The 24638-nt window shown below is 43.5% G+C and overlaps 1 protein-coding gene across 1 annotated transcript in view; it reads right to left on the reverse strand.

Annotated features, from left to right (window-relative positions):
* The window catches only part of KIF5C (kinesin family member 5C), a 612753-nt gene that overhangs the window by 322894 nt on the left and 265221 nt on the right, over positions 1-24638 (reverse strand). Inside the window, exon 4 of the mRNA XM_078681761.1 lies at positions 13337-13441. Within this exon, the coding sequence (XP_078537887.1) occupies positions 13337-13441 (105 nt within the window). The remainder of the gene's footprint in view (positions 1-13336; positions 13442-24638) is intronic.

Genomic DNA, 24638 nt, shown 5'->3' on the forward strand with positions numbered 1-24638 from the left:
TAACAACCGCCATCTTCCATGAAGAGGGGAACACTCCCTCCGAGATTGCACGATTCATGACATTCATGAGAGGGGGATAACCACATCCCGACAGGCCTTCAGGACTTTAAGCGGGCAAGGGTCTAAGGGGGAGCCCGATTTGGTGTTATCCAAGAGCTGAGTCATCAGCTCAGGAGTAAGATGGGGGAAGGACAGGAAACTCGGGGGGGTGTCCACCAGACAAGCTCCAATCTCTAGGGGGAGCAAAATTAGTAGGAGAGGCCGTACCAAGATTCAGGGATTCAAGAGAGCTATAGATATCCACGATCTTTGAGTGGAAAAAGACCGAGATATTGCCGCACAACTCCTGAGATTCCACTATCGAGTCCGCTACCTGGGGAGAGGATAGGGAGTCTATGATTTTAAAAAGATCTCTGGGGGAATTGAGGGAAGCAGTAATCTTAGAAAAATAGGCCCTCTTTTCCTCCACAATGGCTAGTTTGTAAACTGAGTTTATGTTGTTCCCTTTCTGAGGGATCCAACTGAGCCCTCCAGAGCCTCTCCTGTTTGCGACACCCTTATCTCAGCAGCCTAAGTCTGTCCGAGAACCAGGAGGCCGACGGACTCTTTCTCGCAGAGTAGTGCTGTTTAAAGGGGGTCACGATATCCAAAGCCCCTGAAATAGTGCTTGCGAGTTTAAGAGCAGCAGAGTTGGCGTCCTGCAATTCAGCAGGTATCAATTCATTCAAATAAGGAGAGAGAACCACGTTATTAATGGCTTTAAGGTTGCTTCTAAGTTCCCACTTCTTGGCATCAGGAAGAGAAGGGGGTACATCCTGAAATGACAGCTCTAACGGGACGGCCGAATGGTCGGATCAAGCTAAGGGGACCGGAGGGCCCACCTTCAGCCTGAAGTCATTGGAAAAGACTCTGTTGAGTGTATGCCCAGCCAGATGGGTGGGACCTACCACCGACTGAGTCAAACTACAGGAGTCCAGGGTATCCAGGAGGATCTGGGTATCTCTAGATCCCATATTTTCCAAATGGAAATTAAAACCACCCAGGAGAGTAATATTGGGCCTCTCAATAAATGGCTCTAGCAGCTTGATCAGATCCTAGCTAAAAGTAGATCTAGGGCCCGGCTGTCCGTAAAACAGGAGGCCAGAGAAAGAGACAGAGGGGGTAGAGTTGGTGGAAAAATACAAAGCCTGATATAAGTCAGAAGGAGTGGAAAGGAACTCGGTACGGCATATAAGGGAATCCTTATATAGAAATCCTATTCCTCCTCCTCGACGACCAATTCTGTCCATTCTGGCCAGGGCATACCCAGTGGGAATAGCATCTATCAAATCAGGTCCCGAGGCATCAGAAGCCCAGGTCTCTGTGATAAACACCCACGTAGGTTTCCTGTCTGAGACAAAGTCCCTGAAAGCGATGTTCTTTTTTATTAAGGACCTGGCATTGATAAGAAACCCCCTTTCAGTCGTTATGTTGGGGGCGGGCTTAGAGGCGCCAATACTCTGCTGAGGCTTCCGGGAATTTGCGTTTCCGGAACCACTGCTCAAACATCCACAACCGATCCTAACTGAGAAAGCCTCAGGGGCAATAGTATGATAGCAGGGCTTAGCCAAAGGCTTCAACGCAAGCAAGTGCTGTCCAGAGTAGCAGAAACCTACTTGCGAACCAGCAGTGGCCAGCCCAGCCTCCCAGGCCCCAGGCGCGATCTCAGCGCAGACGGGCGCAGACGGGCTGGACTTAGGCGAGACTTCGGAACGCGCGTCCGCTGAGCGCGGAAGAAGTCATGAGGACTAAATAGGGCGGCGACTGGAAGAGAGGCTAGCGCGTGACCCTGGGTCTCCAATCAGCGAGAGACCAACAATCTGTGCCGGCGCCCTCCACAACAAGCGGGAAAACCCGTGGTGGAATGGGGCGCTGGCGAAGAAATGACGAGTGCAGCAAGCCATGTTACAGGTAAGTGCAAAGTACAAGTAATTTTTAAAAATCAGTCAGATAAAAAAACAATCAGGTTAAAAAGAACAGAGTAAAGTGCAAAGTAAAGTGCCCTCAGCAGTACATTACAGCATCATAGACCGCTAAGCACAGGGCAGGTCATGAGGGCTAAATAGGGCGGCGCCTGGAGGAGAGGCTAGCGCGTGACCCTGGGTCTCCTCCAATCAGCGAGAGACCCACAATCTGTGCCGGCGCCCTCCACAACAAGCGGGAAAACCCGTGGTGGAACGGGGCGCTGGCGAATAAATGACGAGTGCAGCATGCCTTGTTACAGGTAAGTGCAAAGTACAAGTAATTTTTAAAAATCAGTCAGATAAAAAAACAATCAGGTTAAAAAGAACAGAGTAAAGTGCAAAGTAAAGTGCCCTCAGCAGTACATTACAGCATCATAGACCGCTAAGCACAGGGCAGGTCATGAGGGCTAAATAGGGCGGCGCCTGGAGGAGAGGCTAGCGCGTGACCCTGGGTCTCCTCCAATCAGCGAGAGACCCACAATCTGTGCCGGCGCCCTCCACAACAAGCGGGAAAACCCGTGGTGGAACGGGGCGCTGGCGAATAAATGACGAGGGCAGCATGCCTTGTTACAGGTAAGTGCAAAGTACAAGTAATTTTTAAAAATCAGTCAGATAAAAAAACAATCAGGTTAAAAAGAACAGAGTAAAGTGCAAAGTAAAGTGCCCTCAGCAGTACAGCAGTACATTACAGCATCATAGACCGCTAAGCACAGGGCAGGTCATGAGGACTAAATAGGGCGGCGCCTGGAGGAGAGGCTAGTGCGTGACCCTGGGTCTCCTCCAATCAGCGAGAGACCCACAATCTGTGCCGGCGCCCTCCAGAACAAGCGGGAAAACCCGTGGTGGAACGGGGCGCTGGCGAAGAAATGACGAGTGCAGCAAGCCTTGTTACAGGTAAGTGCAAAGTACAAGTAATTTTTAAAAATCAGTCAGATAAAACAATCAGGTTAAAAAGAACGGAGTAAAGTGCAAAGTAAAGTGCCCTCAGCAGTACATTACAGCATCATAGACCGCATCGTTTTCTTCAGCTGCACGAGGCTGTGCATCAGGATTTACTCCAGCATGGCAGTGATGCATTGGAAAATACAGCTGCAAGAAGAATGAAGCGTCAGTTTTGCAGGCTTCTTTAGTTCTTTGCAGCAGGATGAACCTCCAAGGGCCCAGAATTGGATTTAGCACCACAAGGCAGGTCAGAAATCCCAACAGCGGAGTTCAATGACGCTGCAGGTGAAGTCTTTTTGTCCCTGAGACTTCTGAACAGAAGGCAAGCTCTACTTCAAGCCCTTGGAGAATCTTCTCAAGCAGGATACCACAGCAAGGCAGAAGTCCTGTTCTTTCCACTGCCCACAGACGGAAGCAGCAACTGCAGGCAACCCAGCAAAGCAATACACAGCGAAGGGGCAGTACTCCTCTTGTCAGCTCTTCAGTTCTTCTTCTTGACAGGGTCCTCCTTTTAGTCCAGAAGTAATCTAAATTTCTGGGATTTTAGGTAGAATACTTATACCCCTTTTTCCCTTTGAAGTCTTTGTTCAGAAAGGCTCTCTTGCTTAGCAAAACCAGTTCTGTTCTCCCTGGTCCAGCCAAACTACAGGGGCAGAGACAGCATTGTGCAGGACCGCTACAGCCTGTTCAGGTGCTAGTGACAACTCCTACCTCCACTCTAGCCCAGGATGGCTTATCAGCATTTGCAGGGCACACCTCAGCTCCTTTTGTGTGAATGTCTGGAGTGCATACACAAACAAAACCCTGTCAATCTAAAACCAGACGTTGATTGCACAGACAGGCAGAGGCACAGAATAGGTACACAAGAAAATGCCCACTTTCCAAAAGTGGCATTTTCAAACACACAGTTTAAAACCAGCTTTACTACAGAGAGCTCAATCTCCAACTGTTTTCAATTAAAAGTTACACTTGTAAATTGTTACAAGGCACCTCCAATGGGAGAGCTAGTCCTTGCAATAGTGAAAAACGAAATTGGCAGTATTTCATGTCCTACCTTTCACATACACTGCACCCTACCCACAGGGGTACCTTGGGCCAACCTTAAAGGTGACTTACATGTAGAGAAAGGGAAGGTTAGGGCCTGGCAAGTGAGAGGTCGGCATGGCAGTTTTAAATTGCACTCAGACACTGCAAATGGCAAGCCTGAGACAAGTTTAAGGGCCACTCATGTGGGTGGCACAACCAGTGCTGCAGGCCAACTAGTAACATTTTATTTACAGGCCCTGTGCACACCATGTTCACTTTGCTAGGGACTAACCAATAAATCAAATGGATAACCAATCAGAATCAAAATTTACACAGAGCACATATGCACCTTAGCACTGATTAGCAGTGGTACAGGGCCCAGAGTCCTAAAACCAACAAAAACAGGGTCAATAAAATAGGAGGCAAAAGGTATGGACATAAACCTGCCAAAAGGGCCAGATCCAACAGGCTGTTTGTGAATGCCCTCTAGACAGTCAGTTGACACCTGAAGAGGGCTGTGCCTGTCCTTACACAAAGCTGTCCCCAACACCCTGTAGTGTGTCTGGAGCCACGTCAGGGAAAGGCAGGGTCATGTGGACTAAAAAGCCTTTCCTTTGAAGTTTGCCTACTTCAAAGGCAGAAACAGGTATAAGTACTGGAGCTGTGACACAATAACTTCAGAACACTTCTGGACTAAGAGGACATTCTACCAAGAATAAGAGCTGGAGAAGCTGTCAGGAGAGACTACCACTTTGATGTGTACTTTGCTGTGTTGGCCTTCTGCTTGCCGCTTCTCTCTTAGGCAGCAAAAGGACTGGACGTTCTGGCTTTCTACATCCTGCTTGCTAAGGTTCTCCAAGGGCTTGTGTGTGCTTGCCTCCTGCTAAGAAGTCTCAGGGCCATCAAAGACTTCATCCGCAGCTACTGAACGTCTCTGTTGGGAGCTCTGACCTGCCAAGGGGTGCCAACTCCAGTTCTGGGCCCTTGGAGGTGGCTCTTGCTGCAAAGAACCAAGTAAATCCATGCATCGACCTTCAGCGCCTGTTTTTCCTGATGCAGTAGGGCTGTGCAGTTGAAAAACAAAAATATTACTGCAGTGTGGACAAAGAATCGATGTAGCTCCTGCCGTGTGGCTTAAATTACTCTGCAGCCTGTGTCCTGAGCACCATGTCACCAACATCCATGGCACCCACTCTGACTATAACTCCGGCTTTGCTGTGCGGCTGAAGAAATTGATGCATCACCTGCTTAACCCCTTCCATGCTCATGACGAGCTCAGCTCGTCATGCAGTACACTGCTTGTGTGCTCATGACGAGCTGAGCTGGTCATGAACAGTGGGTTTTTGCAATCTTCAGCACACAGTGTAAATCTGCACAGCAGTAAAGGTGTTAATGGCTGGGAAATCGATGCAGTGCCTGTTCCGCCGCATCAACCCAGTGCATCTAGATTTTCAGCAAATCGGCCATGTGTGCCAAGCACTTCATCAACGTGGCCCTAAAGTAAGCAACTGAGGCGGTGTGCCCAGAGATTGACGTCTAACAGTGAGCAACTGATGCATCACTTCCCCTAACAGTAAGGAACCAACGCATCATCTCCCCTAGCTGCAGTAAGGAACCAACGTATTACCTCCCCTGGCAGTAAGGAACCGATGCATCACCTTCCTCTTCCGGTTCCTCACCTCCCGTCTGTCTGTTTTTGTCTTTGATTTTGACCTTTCCCAGGTACTTTCTGATTAAAGTGAAGCATCCATAGTTTCCTATGGACTAAACTAGTTTGAACCTTTTAAAAGTGATAGCTTTATTAGTGTATATTAGATTTTTGTTATTTTGGGCTTATTTCATTCAAATATATGTTTTTTCCATAAAACTTGTGTAGTGCCCTTTTGTAGTGTTTTCATTTTATTACTGTGTAGTGCCCTTTTGTAGTGTTTTCACTTATTACTGTGTGTATGTACAAATGCTTTATACATTACCTCTGTGATGGCTGTGTAATCCCCTTACACTGACTAGAATAAGGGTTCCTACTTGGACAGGGTGCAAGACAATGCTAACTAGGGACCCCCATTTCTAATACTCAGTAACAGGTAGATGGTGACCCACTCCAAGCATGCACGCCCAACAAACTTCCATTCTAGTGAAGACATAGAATGCTAAACATACATTACTTAAAAGGCTTACTTAAGGACAAAGCTGACCAATCCCAAGAGTATGGGAACCTCTGTTTTGCAGAGATATGCTGGTATACCATCTATTGTGTGGGGCACTAAAGAAATCAAGGTGTGTAGCTTTCTGCTGTCACATGAAGAACCATGCTGTGGTCAATTTTCTTGTGCTTCAAAACTGCTTATCCCAATCATTGAATTCAATGATAAAAAACAGGGATGGTTCATAACATAGAATACTTTTCAAAATCTACTCATAATGACTGTAAGAATTTAATTGGTTTAATGCATTTTCTCTTGTTTAATTAGTTTTTACCACAAGAGTTTTTTTACCCCTGCTTTGAGAAAATGGTTTCTTAAAAGTTCTTGAAAAAAATGTGTACTGCTAAAATGGTGTGGCTGTGTTCTCCCAGTGCAGTCCTAGCTGCTTGGTACTTTGGGACTGGCGTGATTGTCAGTGACTCAGCCAGGTATTGTAGAGCTATAAAATATTGTAAAATATTTATACCAAGCCAATTGTAATGTGCAGAGTACCAGGACTGCTGAATCTGGGTCAGATGGAGAACTGTGGAGCAGGATAAAGGTGCCCATAATTGTCTAGTAGTTTAGAGTTGCTCTGATCCCTGGCAGAAATGCTGCAGCGCTTGTGTCTCACGTATAAATATGAATGAATTATCAATTATGATGTTGAATACGGAGGCCTTAACTGTCATTGCATTTGTTCTTTATTGTCAGTTTGGCTTGGGTAGATAGATTGAATCATCAATTACTCTGGAGTTATCTTCTTAATTGTTGATACACATAGGATTTGGAATAGTGTGTGTCTGAGCTACTTCAAGAGTACTAGTGTGATACTGAGACACATGCTGAAATATTCCAAAAGTCTAACCGACTTTGCCCAAGACGCCCGCCAGACCATAGGTTCAAAGGGAACACACACAAGAGCTAGGATGGGTGGGAGGAGATTTCAGGTCATTTGTCAGTGAACAGTTCTTGCCATCACCTTGATCTCCTGAAGAAGAGCCCATTCCAGAGTATCTCCCTACCTCTGTGCTGCATCCGTTGAAAGACGCAAGAAGTGCTGGAAGGATTTTCTTTAGAGGACTAGGCTGAGCTAGTTCAAGACACTTGGACTTGTAGGGCAAGGCTGCGCTCTGTAGCCTCATGACTGCACTCAATCAATCTGAATGTTCACCAGCAAGGATTTATGGAAGGAATCGGCGTCACCAGTTATTCCCCCAGAAGAGCAACTGCATCATACCGAGTAAATCTAGGCGCTACGGTGTGGGAACATCTTAGGAGTTGGATTAAGACACCCTTGCAATGGCATGGTAGTTCGTCCATTATAAAAATGTATGCTTGGCTCATTGGGAATTCAGAACCAGACTGGAGGAAGAATGGGGAATAACTGCCTGCTTGTTGTACTGGAAGAACCCTTTGCTGCCTGCCAGAGATTCGCTGAAGCATCTCTTTTTACCTTCCTCTGAATATTGTTCCTGCAAGTGCTGTTTCTAATAACTAAAAAAAGAAATTATACTTCAAAAGTATTTCACACAGTTGCAAGAATTTCTAGTTTGGTTCCCTTCAAGGCAAATTATTTCCATATTCCAAGGTCCTATTTAGTCCTTGAACAACAAAATATGATACTTTAAGCACAAGTAGCTCTATGCATGTGTTTATAAGCGCATTTTTGTAACATTATGGAACATAATTAGAGCACAAGTACACACAGTGCGTACAATGTACTAAGCGAACAACTAATCATGTGAGTAAGCCAACAGAATGTTTTAGAATTGATTGGGCGCCAGTGTATAGGGCAGCGCAGGGCAGTAAATTGTCTTGACATTGAAAATAATTGAAATGCTCGGGGGCATGTGACTGGAATAGAACTTCCTCAGTGTGCAAGTTGGAATGGTGAAAAGTAAAAAAAATAATGAATTGCAGTCTTCAGAAAAAAGGTAATCAAGAAAAGACACTTCGCAGGCCAAAACAACATAATGTACAAGCGACGTTATTAGCATATTGAAAAGGGAATGACAACAAATTAAATTGTCCTGCACCACAAAGAATTAAAAAAAATACCAAAAACGATTGCTTTAACTGCAACAGAAGACAAATTAAAATTATGTCAAACAAGCCCAATCGTAGCGCGTGGGCGATGGAAACGCGATAACACATAAATACACAGAGAAATCCACATGCCCATGAACAAAATAAAAACGAGACTGGGGTATGCCAAGGAATGACAATATAAGTCTGCACTTTAAAACATGAAAAGACCCGCAGACATGTTAGGGGAGTTCAAATGTTTACCGAAAGGGCACTCAAACTACACAAAGTACAAGGACAGGACACAGGGAGATGTTTAGCTAGTTGGTCAAATCAGATTTGGACAAGGACTGAAGTGTTTAGAGTCATCAGATGTACGTTGAAACTTTACATAAGGTGCAGGAGCTGTACGATCAAACTTTGACCTCTGTGAACTACAGTAAAAACTTCCTTTCATATACTTGCAAAATCGCATAACATTTTAGTGTGGTCTGCCTTTTCGCAAGATGGTTATATTTAGTAGGTCCTTCGTTTTTTCATTCAATTTATTTCCGATACTGTGATTTTTGCTTCATCCGCCCATGTACTGTTTGGCTAAAATTGTACTTTTGGTTATTAGAAAAACATTTACAGTACCTTTAAAACGGGCAATGTATTCACCACCTAGCATGAATCGGCAGAGCTTTATTTGACCCATTTCTAACATCTGCAGTGCAACAGGAATTTTATGTTTTTTTAACTGATGATTAATGATACATATGTGATTGTACTTTTAAGATCATATTTTTATAATAAAAGATAGTTTACATTGATTTTTTTGACTCGTTCTCATTCCAATTTGTGACCATAAATCTGGATTTTTCAAACTTTTTGATAGGCCTGTTACAGTCATGTCATTCACCAACATGTCTTTAAGAGCTTGCAACCAGTACTTGAATGTCAATTACAACTGCTACTTGGATTATGCAATCGGTAGGCCAGAGTCTCTTTCCAACAGCACCTCTTTAAAAAAAACTATAAGCGCCAGATTAACCTTAAATCAATCAGAAAAGCATCTACACAAAACAACAGGAAGCACCAATGCTTTGTAAGGAGACAGATTTAATTTGATCAAAAACGAGGATAGCTAAATATAGATGAAATACCTAAAACATCTGTACAAATGATTGGCTTAAGTAGGATATGATTTTTTTTAACAATTCTAGTGTAAGAAACTTTACATTATTTCCTCACGAAGTATAGAGTATAAAGAGAGTGGACATGCATTATCTGTTAGTTTTTAATTAGATACCAAATTATGAGATGAACTATATAAGAATTGCTTAAATGGTCTAATTGAAACTGATTTGAACGCTAAATAAGGCAATGAGCATTACAACTATAAATTATCTATACAGTAATTAAATTATTTACATTACATACATTAAAAGTTGTTTGTCAATATGACCTCTACAAATGATAGGATTAGATTAAACTATAAGGCACTTCGTTGATATGGACTCTTTGCTATCAATATCCTACAAATCAATGTTGTTTTGTTTTACTATATTGAATTCGAAATCTGTACAGGATAAAGGATGTGACAATTTCTAGTATACATAATGAGCTGTAATATTACATTGTGATATACAGGATATTTTATTATTAAATTTGAAGGAATGAAATTTCAAAATGGACATTTTAAATTGAATTATCAAACTCTCATAGGTATGCAGTCAGTAGAGAGGCCCAGAAAACCTATGTTTTGCAATGTCCAGGGAGTCTTGGTGCATATTTGCAATCAGCTATCCAACGTGATCTGAGTTTACCATACTGAGAATCCCTGAAATAACAAAGCAGAGCCACAATCTCCTGTCAACTGCACCACTACAAAGAATAGCCAATCGAGTTTCCCATTCAGAACAAGTTTGTTCTTAAAAGAGAAATCTACTTTTTATGGCATTCAAAGAATTAATAAGTATGTCTTATATCTAGTTTACTAAATGGGAATTCGGCCTATTTGGCGTTCATGGGTAGTGATGCAATTTAAAAGCATGTTTTCACCTTTTAGATTTCCGGTAACTTCATTGGGTAGAACAGTTTTCTTACAAAACGTCTGTAATGACTATCCAAACAATGTACATAATATTATAACAAGAGTTCTGGGGTCCAATAGGCACCCTGGGATGCCCAGTCCGAGAGTGTTCTTGTGTGGATGTAGACAAGCAGGTTTGTCTCCACCACTCCGCTGTTATACCAGAGAGACCTCCTGTTACAGACATCTGTTCTGCAAACATGCCATCAGCCTGTTAGGCCATTATGGTCATACAGGCGGTAGGACCAATAGAATTAGCTGCTACTTGGTATGGGGCTATACTGTGGGGCTACAGATGCCCCTGAAGTACATAAAATTGAGAATGGCTTTTTGTGATAGCTGATGTGCCTGTGCACACCGATAGAAGCATTAAGACTAGAACTAGGTATATCTAGTGCTGCGCCGGCGGCTTAACCCAAACATATACTTTATTGGCAAAGAATATGGAACAATTCTACAGTCCAAATCTATTTAAAATTTAAAGAAAACTCGTCTGGGTACCCTATCACTTAGGACCTCAACAGAACTCAGTTGCCTGGACCAAAAATAAAAATAGGAATATTCCAAGTCTAATGACTAAATCCAGTTTTAATAACAATGAAAAAATGGTACAAACAAAATGTCTAAGAGAAGTTTTTTAAGATCGCCATTAAAGGGAAGCTGATGTATTCGCATCCTGAAATCAAATCCTCTAGGGCCTTTAAACCAGCTGGTACCTGATCTAAAGAGGAGCCAATATACAAGATGTATATAGGACGCCTTACCAGTTTGTACTTTTGTTAAAACCTGGTCCTCCTCTGAGGCTTGTTCAGAACACTGCAACTGTCAAACTGTCAAAGCACTTTATGTTGCTCTGTTCAAAATCGAAGATACTCCGGAAGCAGTTTCTCCGACCCCTCTTTTGGCCGTAAAACAAAAGAGCACGTAGAGCGGCTCTAGATTTGCGTATGAGGAGAGACTTACAAAATATATTCTTTCTGTTTGCAGTTTACATTTTGTCTGCGTGGAAATTAACAAGCGAGGCCTCCACTACTCATGCTGACCAAAATGATCAAATTACTTTTAAATGAAGTGTGCAATTGAATGAATTGTTTTTATAATAATGTCTTTTTCACTTTTGTTTGTCTTATTATCCAAACCAAAATACATTAATTAATTAATATCTACAATAGAAACGAACAGCTTAGAAGCTATTCTGTGAAGTACAACAGGTAGAAGATTTTTGTGACAGAATTAATGAGCAGATTTTGGGTCTAGCAACTTTTAACCACCCAGCAGAATCCCTCACCAACGAACACTCCTGCAAAAAAGACATTTCAATCCCTCAGCATACTTCCATAACTGAAACGCGTGGTTGCCCAGAGGCAGCACCTGAAAAGCAGGATTAAAGCACCTGGGCCACAAAGCACTAACCCCCATAAAATAAAAGTAAGATAGAGACAGTCACAGAGAGACTCCACACATATCTTCACTCACAAACATATTTAAACCAAAGGCAAGGCACAACTTCTCACTGCTCGTGGTTGACCTTGATATTATCCTTGTATACTGTCAAACAAGGGGGGGGGGGTAGATGATGCACTACACTGTCTGGAAACCTTTCCAAGTCAGGTGCAACCAATTATGCTGCTTATAATATGTTAAAACATCAGTTGGTACTACAGGCATAACAAATGTTTAAGGGCCCCCCTGTAATGTACACGGAGGGGCCCCTACTCCAGATTTATTACGGAGCGCTCAGGCCTACCTACTGAGCTGAGGGGCCCCCTGCAGCTTGCGGGCCCCCACCCCCACACCGCAGGGATGCGGGGGCCTGTGTTAAGTCCCTGGTTGGTACTAAATTTCCTTTATTCTGCATGTCTTGCGACCAGTGTGCAGGTCTGTCTAAATCTGACAGCATCTCATGCATGCTCTAAACGAGATCTTTACAGGGCCGGACTGGGAACAGCAACCAGCCCTGGCAGGTTGCTTCTCCACCGGCCCTGGGAACAGGAGGGGAGGGTGTTGTTAGCCGCTAAGCACTCCCACTTTTCTTACAGAGGGCTGATTTTGCAACATTGTTGCAAAACCGGCACCCTGTAAGAAAAGCGGCACCCTGCAGCCACAAAACCGGCCCGACCCCTCCGGCCCACCGGAGAAATGCACGGTGGGCACTACGGCCAGTCCGGCCCTGGGTCCTTTCTACAGACTTTATTCTCTAGAAACCGAGTTTTACAAAACTGACCCAATGACTCCCTCTCTTCAAAGTGTCGACAAATACAAACTGGCTTAAGTATTATTTTGCAAGAAGCAGATGCTTATAGAAGAATCAAGAAATATATTTCCACTATCATAAGCGCAATGTCTCATTCTTTTAACATGGCAGAAAATAGTCAAATTTTGCCCTAAAACATCAAAAGTTTCCCTAAAACATTAGGAAAATGTATCTTTCTGGGTCAACCCCACACATGGATTATCAAACCTGTATTAACATCACAGAGAATGGATTATGAGAATATACAGCACTTTTATTTCTACATATAGATATGTCAAAGTTTGACTCCATAAGCGCTTCAACGCCTCGTCAGGGGTAGTAAGCGCTATATAAATGCAATTACAATGCAATACAATACCGCGGGCCATATCCTACATTTGCTGATCATCATCGTCCGATCCCTTTCTTTGGTTTCTGTATTGGCTTGGGACGTGGAACTTTACTGATTCATGGACAAGGATGCCCTCATTAGAATTTTTGTCAAGTTCAATTAAATGTAGTGACTATTTTTTGCTTTTGGTGACTGTGGTGGTGCCAGGGGTGAAGACAGCTCTCTTAGTGGCAGGTTTTTAGAGCCTACAGTGTTCTTGGCTATGCCCCATGAGCCTTGCCTTTCATTGGGAATACAGCATGGGTGACTGGAAGCATATTGCAGCATAACCTCAGAACAACCTTCTGCATAAATTTGCAAAACATTCCTATTAAATATCAAAGACACATTGAGCCCAATATGTGCCATCAACTCATCAGGAAAACCTGCATCTCAAAGAAGTTATCTACAGTCGTCCATGATTATGTCCTGCCTACCATGACAGGCCGTGTTTACCTTGATGTGGAATTCTAGGTTTTCATCCATGGAATAGATGTGATCAAAGATGTCGTGTGCGATTCTTGGAATGATTCCCATTAGCTGGTGGTTATGCAGCTTCCCCTGAGGAGAGAGAGGGACAAATGGTCAATTTTTAAACAGGCAATTTATATTCCAATGCAAAGAAGACCCTGATAATAAACAGCCATACAGTGTTCTCTTGTCTTCAAATCAACCTACCATAAAAGCAAAAGCAAACAGAGTGAACGCATTACTAGTCATTGACATCTTCATTCAGACAGTTACTTTCAAAGCGAAGCTTCCAAGGGCGATGATTTAGGTTTGGACAATATGTAAAATGATATATTGCAGTTTTGCGAATGGAACCAGAGGTTCTGGTGTTTTGTTTAGTAACCCTGTTAAAGCTCGGTGGTCACATTTATTGTATTGTTTTGTAGCGGTTTTAAAAAAAAGTATTTATTTTGTATTCACATTTTTACTTCCCATTTTTCATTTTGTTTAGTAAGCCTGTTAACGCTGATCACGTTTGTTTTTATTGTTTTGTAGCGGTTTTGAATATTTTTATTAATTTATTATTCACCTTTTTATTTTACAATTGTATTCTTTTTTTACTGGTCTACTACTGTCATAGCTTATTACATTGTTGGGAAAAGTGATATGTTACATTTTATGACTGATCTGCCTTTGTAAAATTGCGGAGATCGACACATGTACTTGTCCTCAAATGTGCAACAATAGGTCTCAGCACCTAGTTTCTCGGCTCTAAATCTTAAAATTATTAAAAATGCTGCATTTACGACCATTTTCAAGGATGGGAATTTAAAAAAAAAAAACAGCATCAAAGTCTCCCAGCAACAGGGAAATGCTGGTTCATTGTCGTATTTTATTTTTATTTTGACAAATTAATGTCTTTTTTTAACCGAATATTATGGACCATTTACAATGACGAAAATAACGAAAGAGGTGCTGAACTATGAATGTTTCATTGTTGCCATGGTAACACTCTGGCAATTCGTAAAAAGAAAAGCATTTGTTCATATAAAAGTAAAATATGAATCTCTCACTAATGAAATTGTATTTAGTCTAATCAAACACTGCATCTAAACATGACCGTGTTCGGCTGCCATTTTGGAATGTGCCCCTTTTATCATTCCGTCGAACACCAGCGTCTACCTACATTTAATTTACATGGAATACACAGAAAAACCTCATACTCTAAGTTTTCCAAATGTACTTTTATTGCTTATTTAAAACATGCTCCACAAGTGCAGAATATATATGATACTAGATCGAGTATCTTATGCCTTAATTTCCTTACAAACTCCGGTAAGATTTTTGTGGTGTTCTGATGTCAGGAGTGCTTGAGATAACAACATATCACCATTAGACACCAGTAACAGGCTATTATAATCCAGCAGTGAGGCGAAATGCGATTGCCTCCCATTGATAAGCAGACTGGCAGGGGATCAGAGGAGCTCGGGACATCAGGTCATCTAACCAAGGCACTCCTATGTGCACTGGGCCAAGTGTGCATAAGGCTCCGTGCTCAGTCTGTGGCAATGGTTGCTGGTGACATCTGAAATTGGTGGACAGAAAGGCCTGCCCATTGTGTGGGTGAGTAAATCAAGTAAGACCGACCTTTAAACAAGAATTGGAAAATGTCAATAGGTCTGGCATTTGCCACCAGCCTCATCAATGCTGGTTTTGTCAAAATCTTTGCAAATATTATTGTAGGGGACGCTGCCAGGCATTCGTCAATTTAAAAAGATAAATTGCTAAAAACGTTCAAGGGAACTACTTTGTATGAGGATGTGCTCCTAGTGAAAGGGCAGAATGCTGTAACGGACAATGAAATTAGGCAATGGATAACAGGGCAAGGGATAAAGATGGCTGGCTGAAAGCCCCTTTAAGTTAGTATGAAATGCATATAATTTTTTTAAATCAAAAGAGCTTGGCTAACAGCAGGCCTAAACATGTAGACAATTGGTGCATTTTACAACATAATTTCATCATAAATTGGCTAGCAATGCCATTGTCTCAATACTTGGTATGCCATGCAAGCAATCCTGTTCAAGAGTTTGGGGATTTCACGCACAACAAAACCTGAGAGGAAAATGGTGGATTTTCCAGCACATTTTGCCCAAAAGTTGCTTTAAAAGGCCATCGGTTGCACATTCAATTAAAAATGTGGTGTATTATTTTTTCAATATGAGTGTAGCATCTTTCTTCATTTCTACCGCAACAAAAAATTCCATTCCATATTACTTAGATGACACTGATTGTACAGGCACAGATATTTAATCTACAGCTCAGCTCAAGACACCTTTTTATTCGGACAAAATGCATATTATGTGGTTTACATTTATAGGCTTATAGGCCTCAGAGAGCAACAGTGATAATGACATAAAACGGCTCATCAGTATAGTTAAATGTTTCTATGCAAGTAATAAAATAAGGGTCACAGCAGCAAGTACCCAGTGGCACAAAATAAATATATCAGCCGTATGTCCCACCCAGTCAAGATACACTATCACTCAAATATCAGCTCAAGTATATTTTAGAAATGTCACTATCACTCAAATATCAGCTCAAGTATATTTTAGAAATGTAATTATTTATGCCGGGGGTTGCAGGTAGTCAGTATTTTAACATTTTGGGAATCAGGAATTACTTTTCAGCATTTGACTTTGACCCAGAGGAAGAGAGAGAATAAGCCAGAAAGAAGTAGGAATAAAATATGGGGGAATAGTGACAAATTGAGAAGAATGGATAAAAAGGAACCCTCAAGAGTGAGATAGAGAATCTGGAAGTGAAGGGTGCAGTGTCGCAGCAAGGGGGGCGGAAGGGGGCGGTCCGCCATAGGCGGCACGAGTTTGGGGGGCAGCCCCACCCCCTTCCCTTTCTCTTATATGCGTTTGCAAATGCAGAGTTTAGCGGCAGCACCCCTCACCCCCACTCCGCTGTTCAGCGTGGCCCTGAGGGGCAAAGATACGCCAGTGGAAGGGTGTAGAAAGTAAGAAGTGGAAGATGGAAACAAACGTAGGCAGCCCTGGTATCAGTAAACCTGGCATTCGGCAGGGCAGCAGCCAAACTCTTAGGAACAGCTATGGTCCCCCGGCTCACAGGCCCACATTCCAGAGAGGTCCAGCATTAATTTCCTTAGCAACTCCATAATCCCAACAATGTCCAAAATATACCAAGAGTATAGAATTAATTATCCCACAACCCCTATTATGCCAGGAACGGACAATCGAATGCCAACGATGCCCACAGGGTGCAAAAGTGCCTACAATGAGGTGGGGATAACCATAATTCTAAGGCTGCCTTTGATAGATCAATAACGACCAGCGTTATGCTTGGAACACCTTCCACCAGGAGTCAGCACCATTATTCAAAGGATGCCAACAGTATACCAGTGACGAAAACCTTGTTGGTATGGGTGGCAACTATTATGTTACGAATGGTCACGATATGGCAACAATTACCCCATCAAGCCATGACTGAAAACTACAAAGCCATGGAATATCAGAACATGCACCGAGGATGGTCACAATTGTGACAGGGCGCTAGCGCCAGAAGTGAGCAGCATGACAGCAGAGATGACCCATGTAGGACAGGCAAGGCAGTGGATGCAATGGATGGCTTGAGATACTTGGGATAAACGTAGTCAAGGAGGACACAGTGTGGTAAAGGGACACTTTGACAGGTACTCCTCGCTAGGCAGGCCCATGAATACACACGACACAGACACACCTTTACACAAAAGTGCACGTCTGAACATTTCTTCCTCCATTCCTGCTTCGGGCCTGCTTTACTCTGCTTTCACTCACCAGGTGATTGGCTCCTAGACTTATGCTCTTGTTTCAGCAGTACTTGCAGCCTCATCTGGCATTCTGTTTAGACCCCCATGGCCCCACAGGCAGTGTGACCGGCAGCTCCTCGAGTTGCAGACCAAGCACTACTATTCACACTGACTATGCGAGCACATGTCCAGGCCACTAGAGAGCTGAGCTGCAGGCACAGGTACTTTGACTGTGGGGGTTTAGCCCTATCTTCTAACAAAGCTTTAGTGCAACCATCTTCCAAAAAGTGGAAACTACTTTTCTGCGTGCAGAAGGTATGCATTGCCACCTTTTACAGCACGCAGATGGCGCCCCTCAATAAGGGGTGGAAACTGTGGTTAGGCGTCACCCAAACGATCCGTTGACACTGGCTGCCAGTGATGTGTGGCCGCAGCAAAGGGAGCAGGTGTTTACAGATGTGCTGTCAAACAAGAAAAGAGTGTCCTATGGTACTAATAAGACCACACAAAGGAGCAACGGAGACTGGCCTCACTTAGGTCAGTTAAGAAAGCCCTCACTCACCACCTGGTAGTGACATGCTTCATCATTGGGCCCCACTAAAGAGGCCGAGTGCCTCTTTAGTGTGCTTCAACGCCAGATCTACATATATTTAAAAGTAAGTGTAGGAAAGTAGTCCACAATTAATTGTGTGGTTATTTCCAGAATTAATTATTTGTCAGTCAACATGTTTCTGCCTTCAAAACGGTGTTAATTACCAGGCATTCGTCAGGACTAAAAAGTGTACTAAACCCTGGCGGTATGAGCACACTAAGGCCCACCCTTACCTAGGGACGTGAATTGTGAAAAGAGTGAAAAAAGTGCAAAAAGGAAGAGAAATCTCTTCCGGATTGCTCCTGGTTTAGGAGGCTGCACCTGTGGAGAAGAAAGGACAAAGACATACATATAGACGGTTAGTAGTAGGTCTTATTCGCATAGGTGAGTTCATGGTGCTCCATTCAGTGTGGGTGGACAGTGGGCGGCGCTTTTAACAGTACATTTACCACCAGCCTCTGTCCCTGGGCAGATTAACACTCAACATTGGGAGGTGTCGTGAGCTACAAGTGAAATAGTGAAATATAGTAGCTGTGGGTTAAATAGGAAGCGCGTGTTCCTAGTCGGGATCAATGGACCAAAGGTCTGTGATCCATTCTCTAGAATAATAAAAGTTAAAATTTCTCACTTATATGGTGTGTTCAAGGTACACCATGGGTCACGGGAGGGGGGTGGTAGCGGAATTGGCACACCCTTAGTAAAGGAAAAAACATAATCAAGTCAGGGAAAAGTAAAACGCTACTTAGCTTAGCGGAGGCGCCACCAGTGTGAGATCCCCCAATCGCCAGATGATCACTTACGCCCTCGACGCCAGGCACCCTCTGTATTCCTCAGGCACCCTCAAACCGGACCCCGACGATCAAGAGCGGGGCCGGAGGAGCAGTTTAATAGTGATTCTACGAGTGGTGTGTCTCATTTCCGGGGGGCGAGCCGCATGATTCGTGGGCGGAGTGCCGGAATAGCGAGCCAGTAGGGAAGTGAGACGTGTCATGATGGCTGAGCTGACGAGCAGCCTGCGTCATAAGGAGGCCGGACCTGCGTGCGGAACCAAGTGATGCTATGGCAACGAGAGTCAGGTGGTATTGAAACGCTCGAAGACTAGAGCGCAACTGCATAATATCAGGAAGTAGATTCGAGGTTCAAAAGCGCGCTAGCTTTATTGGGCTAAATAGTGACAGCGCACTACACAGCCTGTACACACAATGATAAATGGCAATTACGACTGGCATGCCCAAGGGGTGGGTTGTTCCAAGGGGGGCAGACAGTTGATGAGGGAGGATCTTTGAGTAATCCTCGTTAAATGGTTGGGGGGAAGATGGATAGCACCCCACCAGGGCAGGTCATATAATCACGCGACATTAATCACGCATGATTACGATCAATATGCTTACAAACTATGGTTGTATGAGACGTATTATTGTGATCAAAGCCTGTAGTGGAGGGCATATATCGATGTGTAAGATTACAGTGTCCCCATCCAACTCAATATGTCGGGTTAGCCTAGAGGGGGTGGACACGGGCAATGGCAGAATGAACTATATACCACTAGCTAGAGAATAGCGAGTACCAATTGCGGTTGAAACGCAAATATTGTTAAGAGTTATTTTACTACAGAACTCCACGGAATTTCATCGTTCAAACCCGTGAGATTGGTCCTCAGTCTGTAAACCCACCTCTGTTCTTTTTCAAAGTCGGTTGGTTATGTTGCTACCAGTGTTTAGTTGTTCTATCACAGTCCACCGCATGTCATTGGTGGTGTTTACAGATGTGCTACAGAGGTTCTTCCACTGCTGTCACTACGTTTGGGCTTTTGCTGCTTCACACAAACTTTACTTCCGCAGAGTCAGCCACCAATAGAAAAGGTGTATGCATATGGCACCTACTTACGTAAAACAGAGAAGATGTCCTTCACCCTATCTCTGCCGGAATCAAGATGCCTCCGTCTCACTGAGAGTGGTTTTGGAATAAAAACGGGACATCCTGTCTAGTGCCGTCCCCTGCCCTGTGGTTACTTCAACTCCCATAACTGAGCACTGCCACTATCATTAAATAACCAATAAATAATTGCATGTAAAAGGAGATCTGCAATCCCAACGTCATAAATAAAATGAAAAGTTGAATTCAGTCTAACGGTCAGAGCTATCGACTTTGGAACTTGGAGAACCAGGTTTGAATCCAAGCGTTGGCTCAATATCCAGTGATCCTGGGCAAATCACTTAATTGCCCCGTTCTTAGAAAAGAAGAAAAAAAAGGTGTAAGGTAATAATGCTCATGAAAACCGCTCTAACGTCCTTGGGATCAGTTTGTGCTATATAAATCTGCAAAAAGAGAGAACCCAATAAGCTGACCGGGTTTCTCAGTGGCAGAGCGACTGTGTCTATCGATGATTAATGGATTAAATCGCTGGTTTGAATTCAGAAGGCTCAGGTGCCTGTCTTTCCTTCCAATCACTACCAGGAAGTGAGAACCTTTTACTAATGATATACGGAATAAAATACTCCCAATGGTATGTAAATATAAGACTGTAGGTCACCTCTGCGTGCCAGGATCTTATGATGGTACTAAGCTTACAAGTCCAGATCTGTATATGGTCTTAACGCATTGATGACTTGCATTAATCATAAATCACGTAGTGGAGGTATCCCATCATGGACGTTATTTAGTGGTCAACGCTGCGACCCCTGGCATTGTTTATGCGACTATCTTCAATAAGATGCACCACCTGTCATCAGAGGTGGCAACATCAGTGCCAAGAACACAGGAAAATCTGAATTTCTTATTTGCTGCCCGTCTTTCATTATTTTAATAGTGAATTATATTCTATGATTCACTTTTATTGGGATAAAAAATGGAGCACACTTAGCTGGAATGGGGACTTTGGTGGCAGCTGTGGTAAGTAAAAATGGTTTTGATGTAAGTTGTTTGCGTGCTCGTGGGTGAGAGTGAGTTTAAGCGAGAGAGAGCATGTGCATGTGTGAGCAAGTGTGTCTGTATGTGTAAATATGTATGTGTGAGTGAATGAGTGAGTCAGTGACAGGTAGAGAGTGGGATTGTGTGAGATCGTGGCCCAGATTTACTATTCATTGACCAAAGTCATGGATAACAAGCATTTGCAATGCAATAGGACTCGCATTTACACGAGACCTATTGCATTGCAAACGGGAGGGAGGGCGGGGGGGACTTAAGGACAACAGGAGTTTGGGGGGGAGAAGGCACAGAAAATGGGAGTGAGGGGAGGGGGAGAAGGCACGCACAACGGGAGTGTGGGCGGGGGAGAAGGGGGCGGGAATGCTCAGACAACGGGAGTGAGAGCGGGGGAGGGGGCTAGAAGGCAGTAGGAGAACCTCATTAAAGTAAATAGTGCACACAGTCTAAATAACGCGTAGCGTGTAACACTCGAAGTAAAGGGGCCAGTAGCCATGGGAGGATACAAACAGCGACATGGCCTAAATAAGGAGTGACTAACAAGCCTATAAACCATTCCCAAGGCAGCATTTACGAAGGACAAAGACACAAGCCATGAAAAATATAGGCGGGAAGTGGGCGGGGCTTCCCTAACGTAGTGAACTACCACTGATAATCCCCAGGTCAGCGCTTGCTCAGGGCTCGACCTAAACATGGGAGGGAGAATTTTCTTTTTTTCCATATCCACCAAGATGTGGTGCATTTTTCTCTGCCCCATGTACTGCTGCACTTCTGGTAGCCATGTTCCAACTCACACACCATGGTGGAAGGTTGTGTGCATTCTCTGAAGCATAGGTTTTTTTGTTGTTGTTTTTTGGTTTTTTTTACTGGAAGAGGCCGCTTCAATTACAAAAACTATGCTTCAAGGCTTTTCCCACTTTGTATGTGTGCTGTGCAAAAGGCAGCACATGGGCAAAGTTGGGAAAACAAGGAGAACTGAAAACACTTTTTCTCATTACACATGCCTCAAGGAGGCATAAGAATGTGGTGCAAATTACTGCCTCTCAATGTTTGTAGATAAGGATTTGCATTGAAACCCATGGTTGGTTCTATCGGAATGCCCATGGAACACCCCCTTCATACAATATTAAGCAAAGCATTGCTTAGTACCTTTGGGATACTATCCAACACAAATCCTGATTTTCGTTGGATGGTAAATCCCACCCGAACACTTTGCGTAATAAAAAATGACATACCCCAGTGCAAAGCGTTAATAAACCCGGGCCTGGGTGTCAGTAAGAAGGAGTGAGTAAGAAAGGGTCAAATTAAAAGTGAATGCAAGTGACTGGATGAGAATGAAGAAGAATGAGTGTAAGGGGTGCAGAAGAGTTTGAGAGAGAATGAATGAGTGTGAGTATAAATGTGAGGTGCTGCTTTTGAATTGTTCTTTGGCCGTGGCAACTGAAGGTAAATATTGTCTCATAGAGACACCCAAGGCAAAATACTAATGCTGTCATACTTGCAGCAATTCTTAACATGACAGACACCTATGACAACATCCTGGCCCAGGCAAACTGAGGGTATTTCTTGGCATAAAGGGCACCAATGGTAAATAATAGTTCTGTCATACTAGAGGTAAATCATGGCATATAGTGCACCTTTGGAAAACTAAAAATACTGGCATACTTGAGGAAATACTTGGCCAACAGTGGGAGAATGCTGGTACTAACACAAAGGACACAATGCTATGAATAAAAGTGAACATCCTGGCATACAAGAGTGTGGCAACCATGACAAAATGTTTTTCCTAATATATTGAGGTCATTTTTGACACAAGGGTCACCTAAGGTATATAGACAGCATAAATCGACAAATTCTGGTGTTGGCATTTTTTATGCAATTTGTGATACAATGGATGATTTCTGATAAAAATTGATTCATTTCTGATTTAATTGAATATAATGTCACATATGGAATATAGGGGCATCTGTGACAAAATGCGAGCCCCGGCACAATAGAGGCAATTTTTATCCTATGGCGCACCCATACCAGATTTTGGGAAAAAATGGGGACAACTACAGGGGAATGTCCGGTATCTATGACTTGGCACGTTTGAATATGTAATGAGTGCTTATGGCATTTTAGCAAATTCATGTGAAAATGCACAATTTCACCTCATTCGTTTAAAAAAGTTTACAGGGGAGAAACCCCCTAAAAGAGATCCATCTTACTTGCTTATACTACAATTCATGGCAAGTAATATGCCCTAGAACTATCAAAAATCAAGTCAACATCATAAATTAGGTGGTATCTAAAATAGACATTTGTCTGTGTTATGCTATTACTCTAATCATTAAATTATTATGGTCCTTCAGTGATGTCAATTTTTGTGATGTTAGGGTCATGTGACATGCCTTCCTGGCGAAAAAAAAGTCAAGGTTAAGGGTCATATGGTGTCACTTCCTGTGATCTCATTAAGGTCAAAGGATATGCATGTCACTGCCTCTGGCATTTTGGCAAATCAACGACCACATACCACATAAGTAATCTCACTGTGTGTGTGTCGAACTGAGCATGATGTGTCATTGAAATAAGATTTGGAACATTTTGGAAGGTCAGGTCACACTCGCATTAGTGTGCTCTATTCTAGTAAGACACATTTCAAGTTGATTATACCAACTTATAGAAGGGCACAGAACTCTTGAATTGCAAATTAGCATGCTTATGTTTGACATAAACCCCTCCACCACCCCCTCTCCCCCACCCCCCCCCGACACAGGACCAGAGACTAGAACCTAATGTGACACTACGGTTTATTGCATCATTACTTCTCTCTATTAAAAACGATCAGTACTATTACACTTTCTTTTATCTGCTTCTCACGTGGGTGGCTATTGTTTTCACCCCTGTGTGAAGCATTCTCAGCAGGGGCACAGACACACTGAGCGTGTAAACACTATTCCAAGCACACAAACATGCAGCGGGCCAGCATTGCTTTAAAAAAGTAGTGGCTAGTGTGCCCAAAACTAGCGTTGTAGCTATGAACAGTGCAGAAGGTGCAGTGGCACTGGAGCCCCAGGGCCTAAGGGGCCCTCTGCACCTCAAATACAACCCTTTTTTGTTTGTTTGTTTTTACCACCTAGCAACGCAGTGGGGGCCCAATGTTTCTTACTGGTATTATTAGGGCGCCTTGCATCCTTGCTACGCCACTGTAGAACCAAAAGAAATGAGACAGAGAGCCATAAACGGGCCGGAGAGAGTCCGAAGAGGAAAGACTAGGTGCAGACTGAGAAAAGAACTGCAAGCCGGATAAAGACTGTAGAGCACACAGACTGCAGAGGGGAAGTATAGGGTGGAGAGGCAGAAGGGGGAAGTAAGACAACACGGGAAACAAGCAATGGCAAAGCCAATAGGTCTGGTGTTGGCTGCCAGGCTTTTGGCTTTATCAATGCAGTTTTGTTTTGCCATTTATTTAAACTTTACTTTTGGGGGAGCTAGTGGGCCTCTGACAATATAAAAATGGTTAAAAGCAGACATATTTCTTTGGTCTCAAACAGCATACATTGGCATAGTAGTCATGGGCACTGTAGGGAACTGCTTTGTGTGCAGATGTGCTCTTGTGACAGAGCAGAATGCTGTCACTAACATGTAAGTTAGCCACTAGCTGAAGTGGGTTGATCGATTGCCCAATGCTGTAGTGGGTGGCGGACGGGCATCTTGGGTCTTTTAATTACCTCCTCCCTCCCGCCTCCCTGACTCCTCCCCAACCGCGTCGTAGCCTACAAAGGCTCCGCCCACTTTCCCTCTCGCGTAGGTCGAAGCCCTGTGGCAGAGGGCAGAGGCTGCGCGTTGAGCGCTCGAAAGTGACTTATTTCATTCTTTTTTAAACAGTCTGGTTTACCTCTCTGCTGACTACGAGCAGCTTGCTGGCATCACCGTCCCGCTGAGAGCGAGCGGCGGACGGGCATCTTGGGTCTTTTAACTACCTCCTCCCTCCCGCC

The sequence above is a fragment of the Lissotriton helveticus genome, chromosome 3_1 (genome assembly GCF_964261635.1).
Source record: "Lissotriton helveticus chromosome 3_1, aLisHel1.1, whole genome shotgun sequence".
NCBI lineage: Eukaryota > Metazoa > Chordata > Amphibia > Caudata > Salamandridae > Lissotriton > Lissotriton helveticus.